Genomic DNA, 9817 nt, shown 5'->3' with positions numbered 1-9817 from the left:
GCATGAGATGAATGATCATCTAGTTTAATTTCAAATTATACTGATAGAAATTGATACATAGAAGTAGTTGAATGCTTAATTGCCAAAACAGCATTGAATGCTTAATTGCCAAAACAGCATTGAATGGTACTTGAGATATTTTTTTGTGCATTATTAGGTGCTCCACATTGATCTCCAACGATTAGATGACAGCCCTGATTTGCAAAAAGAGGAACTTGGAGCCATAGCTAAGTGTACATGCTCATATCAGGTTTGGCGTGCCTTGATCCACTGCATTTAGAATAAATAAGTGACCGTGGTGCAAATGCCATATAAGGAGCTCCACATATAGGATAATGGCCTTCGCGTTTAGAATAAGAAGTGACCATGGTGCAACTATTTTATAAGAAATGCACAGCCAACATCATGTTTGCTTAGTTTAGATTCCATCAATTCGCTCAGTTAGAGGCAGCGCATTCTTTCTCGAATCTACCAGATTGCCCAGTCTTTGTCCGCAAACGAGTTTGGATAAGGTTTTCTTATATAACTAGATCGAGCTAGGGCTAGATGAGACCAATCCAATTATACGGATTGGATTTCCATCTCGCCAGCAATATGATATTACAAATGAAAGAAACTCTTCGAGACCTAGGTCTCAAAAAATAGTGGCAATATAGTAAGATAGGTCATAGGTTAATCATAACTCCGAGTAATTATGGAGTTACATGATTCAGAAGATAGAAGAAAAAAAAGAAATAAAGACGGGTAAAAAAAAATGAAAAGAACAGTTGAGCACATAGTGCATTCAAGATATGTTATACTTGCTTTTCCACTTCAATTCTCAGTTCTTTTTTCAGCTTTACTTGGACACACAATCCAAATCCAATATTTCTAGCCCTGCTTTATTTTGATTCCTATGATACATGACCACCTATATCAATTGACGGGTTACAAATGAATCCACAAAAAATAAGAAGATTGGACAATTTTTGACAAAATAGGAATATGGATTAAGACTCTCGACTCAATTAAAATGACGCTCATTTGTAAGAAACTGACTCCATCAATTGGCCCTCACCAATGGTTAACATGGAACAAACCGTGTTATCAATTGTAGGGCCAGTCGCGAGCACACGTTTAAGCAATCTCCTACAATTTTTTCTTTAGGATTTTTCAAGTGGCTTCGTGGCCATAGTCCATTTTGTATCTTCAAGTTCAAAAAGCTTTTGTTTTACCTATTAACTAGTGAAACATTGTTTCATAATGTATAGGACTGTATTGGGGCGCAACCATAAATCTGTGACTTCTGTTTGTATTTCCGAATGAATATCTTCTTTCTTACCAAAAAAAAAAAAAAAAAAAACTATGAAACATTCAACGGAAGAATTATGATGATGGTGAAAATGAGACATGAACCTTAATAAAGCACTCTAATACTGCAAGCCCTTTAATCCTGACTATTTCCGAATGAATATCTTCTTTCTTACCAAAAAAAAAAAATCTATGAAACATTCAACGGAAGATTTATGATGAAGGTGAAAATGAGACAAGAACCTTAATAAAGCACTCTAATACTGCAAGCCCTTTAATCCTGACTGTGCACACCTCTTTAGATTTTTGGACCAACCCTCCCCCACCCCCCTCCATCCTCTCGCGTCTTTCAATTGTCTTTTTCCATTAATGCCTTCTTAAATATGATTGCCTTTTTGCACAAATACCCCTTCCACAAACCAGTTGCTTCCATAGGATTCAAAACAAGCTTTTTGGTAGACTGACACCTTGTCACCAACCGTTGCTTTATCGACAATGGGTTTTTTTGGTAGATATTAATCTCCTACTGTCAAATCGGTCCTTTAAAGCTTTTCCTTTTATATTTTGTCAATTCGCAAAGAAAAGGCATGTTTGAAACTCGATTGAACAAATCTAAACGTGACTGGCAAGAGAAAAATCATTTACGAAAAAAAAATAATATTTGAAAGGGCATTCATACAATATACAAATTTACAGGTTATATATGCGAAATGACTCTTTCTTTTATCATTTATAGGTACATTGTTTATGACAGAATGGAAGTCAAACAAACCTTACAAACTAAATACAGATTACACAACTACCCAAACCACAAGCAGTAACAGTATTTTTTGCAGAACTCCACTGGATAATAAAATTTTAATTTTCATCTGTTAAGGCAAAGAAAATTGCAGCAGAAATAAACATGCCCAATACGTACATGAATGACATAGATGATGAAAGAACAAACGAAAAAAAAGACCACATATTCACAGTTGGATCAAGCTGAGACCAGCTGAGCTCCAATTAAACGAATGATTCAGTAAACAAGGAATTGTGATGTTATGGTGGACTGCTAAAGCATAGTAAAATCAAAATTATGTTCCGATATAACCACACCACATCAAACAGTCCAAAGATGGCTATAGCCAGTTGTACCATCTCCATATATCACATAGTTTAGATATATAATATCTAGGAGTGAAACAGAACTCAGCTCTGTTGCAGGCTAAATAAATAAAGCTAGTTAAAAAGGCAGGGAATTGATACTTGGAAGATCTTCGCACTTGTAACCTAGTGACTAATCACTGTTTACAGAGACCAACATGATAGATTGGCTAATGCAAATGAAGAACAAAAACAAAGTGGAATTGCTTACTAAGTCAAGTAATTGCAACAAGAAGGTAGAGAACCTAAATAGATGTAGTGCAACAGTGCCCCGAAGGTCCATGACAGGTCTCCGTTTCCCTTCAAAAAATGAACTGCCGGACGACAGAGACAATATTTCTCAGGAAAAAACCAAAAGGAAAAGAGAAGCTGTAGTTTCAACTCAATGCTGAAAGCATCCGCCATCCAGCATAAACCCTCAAAAATAATATTGGTAGGATACTGCAGAGATCTTCATTGATAATTCTGATGAAAATTAATGATATCCAATGTGATGTTTAATTTTTGCATCAGCATTCAGTTTAAGAATGGTAGATAAAGCAGATAAAAAATAATTAATGGTACAGAATGATAGGTGCCATCCACAACAGCCATAAGGTGCATTTGGTTTATAATAGCCTGTATCATCACTATAAAGGAGCCTTATCAATCTTCATCAAGTCCCTTTGCAACTAACCACCTTCAACCTTGAATTTATGCCATCATCTAAACAATCAAAATTTGTCCTACTAAACCCATAACACAAAAGATCACCGCATGTCCTTTAAGCTAAAATGAAACAGTAATATGTGCATCAAAATAGACATGTAATAGGCTGAAACTTATTTTACAGTGACAATGTTGCATTGTTGCTTTCAGTTGATCACCTTTATGAGAAACTACAGCCTTTACAGAAACCAATTCGTGAACCACCAATCAGGCATGTTGCCTGACATTTAGGAGCTTACAATAGAAGCATAAAATGGCGAACAGTTCCAGCTCCAAAGAACTAAATATACATTCATTGGTAAAATTATTCTTCAGCATTACAACAATGGCTTCGCACAAGTAGCTCAAGGAATCAAATTTAAAAATCCGAGGAACTATCGCTTGGCTCTACCAATAGGATTTAACTAAGCACAAAACTCCAACTGATAAAATGTAACTAGAGAGAATTTTTCATCACTGTGTTTCACGGGAAACTTACATCTTAGTGACTCCATGTCAAAATTGCTCAGGCATTCACTGGCAAAGGAAAGAACAAGACCTGCAAAAAAAACTTATACATAGTTACCTGTTTGCAGTAAACTTTTACGAGATAAATACCATCATGTACACTCCCAGATAAAGAAATATTAAGCCAATCATTTTGTCACCACTTTAGTTTTTTTCATGAATACACCAAAATCATTACAAAAAAAAAAAAAAAAAGAACTAAGTTCGCACTGTTTTGTACATTACTCAACATGCAACAATTAGATATATGATGATATTAAACAGTCATGTTAGAAACAAAGAGTGGGTCTCATCCTTGGAGTTTGGCTATCCTAACTGGATAACTATCTTAAGAATTCAAGAACACAATTCATGCAAGATGTGCAATAGACATTATTTATAACACCATGCAATCATTGCAATTCTCAAATAGAAGAAACATACGCAATTCTGACATGTTTGGCCAGCTTCCAGTCATGATAAACTAACAGAGGGTTGAACTTGATCCTTTTATCTCTTATCACTAATCATCTAGGGCTTTAAGTAGCAGTACATAAAACATTTGCCATACAATACATACTGCACCACTAGGTCATTGACACAATACAAAGGAGGAATGTCGTGTACCATCCCACATGGCATCTACAGTAGTGTATTGGACTGCATCATATACTGCAAATCGGGGTGACATGCTAAAATATGGAGCCAAAATTCATCGACACTGGTAAGAGATTGTATACAGGTAGCCAGAATGACACACCCTCACATATTTGGACAGGAAGGTTGATATCTCCAAAGAAAAAAAAAAATCACAAATTTGATAGCAAGGAAGACTCCATCCATTTAAATTAATATTTTGATACTTTGTCATAATGAAATAATGTGCATATGCTTTTAAGAGGATGTTGGTTTTGAATTTATAAACAATAACAAAATGAAACTTTAATAGGATGTTAGCATAAATAAGCAACATTGTTTATAAAAATTTATTTCAACAAATTAGCAATTAAGCTTATAGTCCTTGCCAAAGTTCACTGTACCGATACCGGATGGCGTGCCGGTGCCGGACCGGTATGGTACGGTATCGGTACCGTACCGACACACGATATGTCTAGGCTTACCAGTCCGGTATCGATACACAATATTATTTTCGATTTTCAAATTTTTTTTTTGAATTTTTGAAGTTAATAATTGATAAATACAACCTCAATATGGCATTATATTGCATATTATTAACATATTTGGGTTTAATTTGGAGTTAGGTTGCGGTACAAAGACTCTTGATCCAAAATTTCAAACATATATTTATTTATATTATATTTCAACTATGTCATCTTAAAACTAAAGAAAAAATATATATAATACGCATTAAAATGTATCTAAATATTTAAGTACAAAGCGCAATAACTGATATACGAACTTTAAAATATACTCTGCATTTAATTTCTTGTCGAGTGTCTGCGACGCTCGTAGATGTCTGGATCATCAACATAGTCTGAAGAGATATCAGTCCAACCCTCTAGCCAAACTGCACCGTACTCTCAAATATTCATCATCCCATAAGACATCCTCTCTGGATTGTAAGACATCTCAGACCTCTCGCTAAAATTCTGACTCTGAGAAGTATCCTCCAGATGATGGTATGGTTGTGGAGGAGCCCATCCAAATATGCCAGTAGCAAAATCTGATCCGTAAGATGCTCCAGGCTACATAGGGTAGTAACCACTAGAAGATGATGCCTCAGATGCACCATATGCATATGGATCATAAGGTGACTGTGGATAATAGGATCCATAATACGAGGATGATCCAGATACATCCATGGACCCTACTCCACGTGCAAGATCGTCCGCAGTATATATATATAATTAAAATATATACAAGTATAACAAAATACGATAGTTTAATGATAATTAAAATAATTATATATAATTTTAAAATAATTTTAATAATTATTTTAAAACTTATAAATTTAAAATAAATATGTTATATGCTTCAAATAATATTTTTAAATTAACTAAAATATAATACTATTTTATATTTTTTTATTTTATAATTAAATTTTTTAATTTAAATAATTAAAAAATATTTTTTAAATTTCAAATATTTGAAAAAAAATTGAAATTAGATTTAAGTAGCTTGAATCATTCTAAACATGATTCCCAAACTCTAATTTTTTTCCCTAAAATATAATTTTTTTAATTTTTAAATAAATAAATATTTAAAAAATATATAATTAACGAAAATTAAAAATTTTGGAGTCATCGTGTAGATCTTCCAAAGATCTATCACATATAATTAAATCATACCAAAATCATAAGATTTTGGCATGATTTTCTCCTATTTTTATTTTACCTCATTTTTATCCTATTTCTAACAATAAAAACAAAAAAAAATATTTACTAACAAAATAACAGATTATCTTACCTCCGGTCAAAGATCAGCCTCTTCTCAAATCACTCCAATTTCACGAAATTTTGCCTTCTTTTCTAATTTTTTGGAGGTCTCAACGATTAAGTTGCCCACGGCCATGGGTGTTCTCTGAGAACTCTCAAAGAACACCGAAGGCCTGGTGCTTATTAAAGCACCAGACCCTCCCCTCCCATGTGAAGTGGGCCACGTCCATCTCCCCCCTCCCTCCCCCCAACCACGTGAAAAGGCCCCCACCTTCCCCCCTTCCCCCCTCCTCCATGTGAAATGGTCCTCTGGGCGGTACGCTTCGATTCACCTCGAACCGACGGCGAACCGAGCTATACCGCCCGGTTCCGAGCGGTATGGGCCCGAACCGCACCGAACCGGGCAGTTCGGTGCGATTCGGGGTCGTTTTCCGAAAAACAGGCCCGAACCGGACCGGTAAGGGACCGGTCCGGCTCGGTACGCCCCGTAACGGGCGGTTCGACCCGGTACGGCAAACCCTGGTCCTTGCCATTCTGTGGACTAACCAACTTAGTGTTTTACACATGCAGATGGCTTCATTTTTTTTCCTTATTAACAGTTTTGGACTTGTTCACACAAGTGATCTTGTTGAATGAACCTTGAACTCCAATGAAGATTGATTGCTCCTCATTGGTAGTTGAATCCTCATCTATAATAGCATGCATAAGGATATAATTATGCTTTCTAGATGAATGAATAAAAAGAGCACTTCAAAAGCGATGATAAGCACATTGAATCACTGAATCTTTTTCCAATGCAAGTATAACAGCATTCTGGTAAAATAGTGAAGTGAAAGCTAATATACCATGTTCTTAAATAACACCAAAATGGAACAATACAGCTGGTGCCATACGGTTCCAGCCAAAAACCGGCACCAGGATGCATCTGAGTTGCTTAAACTTGTTAAACCAAGGCATCCCACTCAGGTCCGCTTGTTACCAACCGGTACAGGCTGGTACAAACCCGCTTTCATCCAATATGATTGTGGCCAAAACAGGTTGGAACGGCCCAGAATCAAGACTGATTTGACCAGTACTGTAGCCATCCCAACAAATCCACCTTTTTTTTTTTTTTTTTGAAAAATGTATGGTTGGGGGACTAGAGGGGCCAAGGCATCTTAGGGGGCCTTTAAGCATCTCATGAGAGGCTAAGCCTCTCTTTTTGCCTGAGCCAAAAAGAAAGAAAGAACGGAAGCAAGAGGAAAGTGGAGGGGGGTCTTCACCGAACAAGATGCTGACAACGTGGAGGAAAGAACCATTGGACCCATGAGGCTCTTCCACCCCCAAACCCTTTTTTGGACCAAAAATTGGCAAAACTCGGAAAATTAGGGGAATCCATGCTTGATTTTTTCCTGATTTACTTGAAGTTCACATATGTTGTAGGGTGCACAGCACAGTACAACGTAAAAATTTTATTTTTTGCAGCATATTTTATTTCTTTATAAATTATTCATATTTTCATATTTGAATATTAATAAAAATAAAATAATTGGAAATTGAGTTTGAAAATTTCTACCACACTTACAGCCATACTGTGTGCATGCTGCTAGATTATTGATTCTGGAGTGTCAATGCCAATATCAACACTCTAGTATCAGATGACCACTAAAAACATAATTTAAACACTAAAAATTACAAAACAAAATCACTTCAGAGCCTTCATCATGAAAAGAAACCAAACAAAACCCTGAAAAGCAAAAGGAAATAAAAATTTGTCAGCATCCAGGTGTTGGACCGGTAAAAGCCCTATACCTGATGTCGGTACTAAACAGAGCAATACCATATCGTTCCAGCCAAAAAAGGGTAACAAAGGCACACATCCAAAAAATTGAATTGGTCTTCCAAGAAAGAGACCAAAGTCTAGTTCAGCAGTGGAATACAATAAATATTGTTATAAATGAATTATGTGTCTATTGGAATTAAAAAAAAAGGCACATGGAAATCAAAATTACGAGCCAAGAGCAAGATCCTCATCCTGTTAAATAGTTGTGAGAGAATAGGGCCAGCTACTCTCCCCTGGAAACCAATATTACCTCCTAAAGGAAAGGAAGGGGGGGAGGGGGGGGGGGGAGAGAGAGAGAGAGAGAGAGAAGCAGCAGCGCTGGGCAAAAAAAAAAATTGGAGGACATTAGAAGGGTGGGAACTTTGTTAGAGGCCAAAAAAGGTTATCTGCACTTTATCAACAATTATACAGGAAGGTTATCAAACCTTATGAATCATGATATGATAAAAAAGTCTATTCCAACATACTTTCTTCTGACATGGAACACAACTGAGAACTTAGGGTGCGTTGGGTTACACTTTTTGATTTTTGATTTTTAAAAAATAATTTTTATTTTTTTTTATTTTTGCTATTGAGTAAAACCAAAAAAGCAAAAAATATGTTTGGTAACTATGTTGCTATAAAGCAAAAAGCAACGTTTAGAGACGGCAGGTGAAGAGCTCAACGAGAGAGAAGGATTCGAAAAGGAAAGGAGAAGAAGGTGGGGAGGTGAAGAGCTCGACGAGGGAGAAGGGTTCGAATTCTTTACTTTTTAGTTTGGTGTTTTAGACGTGAAGAAGCAAAAAAAGCAGAAAAGCAAGTTTTGGAAAGCAAAAATTTTTTGCTTTGCATATAAAGCAATTATTTTGATTTTTTTTTATTTTTGCTTTTTGCTTTTCATGGTGTTACCAAATATTGCTTTTTGATTTTTGCTTTTTAAAAATCAAAAAGCAAAAAAAGTACTTTTTTAATGGCTAACCAAACGCACCCTTGGTGTTCAGCACTCTTGCTGAATGTCTGTTTACATATGTGCATATGTATAGCACCTACTTTGTGATAGCATGTTCACATTCTGGAACATAAATAAACATCCAATGGATCAGTCTCTGAAGAAAATGTTATCTTGGACGATATTTATTGCTCTAATTGACTAGACTGATAAAAACATTGCTAGAGAAATGCACAAACCATGAAGGTAAAATAGGTCCTCACATATGTTTGTACATATGCATCTAGGCCCAGAAATGCTTTTATCAGTCTAGCCAGTCAGAGCAATAAATATCACCAATCATGAATAACCAAATCATAGATAACTGTGCAACAAAAAGAGAAGAACACATTCTCTGACAGTCAAAACTTTGGGTCATTCAGTGCCAGGGCTGTCACATTTAAGAGAGAGAGCAAACATATACAAGAACCACTCTGTGAAAATTCAATGGGCCTTATGGAGCTACAACTGTCAGGAGCAGCATGTATATTGTACCAATAGAGCAACTACAAGTTCATTAGTATGGTGATTTTAAAGAAAAGTTACCTGAATGATATTGTGTGATGTAATTGCAGAAGTCTAAGATCCATTTCCTTGTCTTGTAATGAAGTTCTCACATGACAATCTTCGCATAGATACAGCTAGTTTCTACTTTACATGATCATTCATTGGCCTACTTTAGTTCCAAAGTGCTCTGCCAAGAATTCATCAAGAAGACCAAAATTTGGCACACCATGTTCACTTGAGTTGTCAGAAGGCAACTTGCGAATACATCCAAGAATATGCTGAACATCTCGGCATAGTCTGGTTTTTAAACAATGGGCATCAAAAGAATCAGATTAACAAATGATATAAAGCATTTCAGTTGAAACAAAATGACAATATATATATAATACACCTGCTTTTGGCTTGGGGAGTGCTGGCGTCCAACTTTGAAAATGCTTCAGAAATATGCGAATGGAAGATATGAACCACTTGCCTGAGTTTATCAAAAAAAATGTA

General features: G+C 35.8%; 1 protein-coding gene across 2 annotated transcripts in view; it reads right to left on the bottom strand.

Moving 5' to 3' along the window:
• Positions 1-3225: 3225 nt before the first annotated feature.
• The window catches only part of LOC105033812 (vacuolar protein sorting-associated protein 54, chloroplastic), a 43391-nt gene continuing 36799 nt past the window's right edge, over positions 3226-9817 (bottom strand). The window contains exons 17-19 of one of the 2 annotated variants that reach the window (XM_073256320.1): positions 9714-9794; positions 9362-9619; positions 3226-3682 (exon numbers count right to left, since the gene is read on the bottom strand). In XM_073256320.1, coding sequence (XP_073112421.1) covers positions 9481-9619; positions 9714-9794 — 220 coding nt within the window. In that variant the 3' untranslated portion in view covers positions 3226-3682; positions 9362-9480. Of the gene's footprint in view, positions 3683-9361; positions 9620-9713; positions 9795-9817 lie in introns of those variants that run through there. The other variant, XM_073256321.1, reaches the window with a different exon arrangement.

This window comes from Elaeis guineensis, chromosome 4 (assembly GCF_000442705.2).
Source record: "Elaeis guineensis isolate ETL-2024a chromosome 4, EG11, whole genome shotgun sequence".
Classification (NCBI taxonomy): domain Eukaryota; kingdom Viridiplantae; phylum Streptophyta; class Magnoliopsida; order Arecales; family Arecaceae; genus Elaeis; species Elaeis guineensis.
Note: the sequence above shows the minus strand (reverse complement) of the source record. Positions and strands in the feature narration are given on the sequence as shown.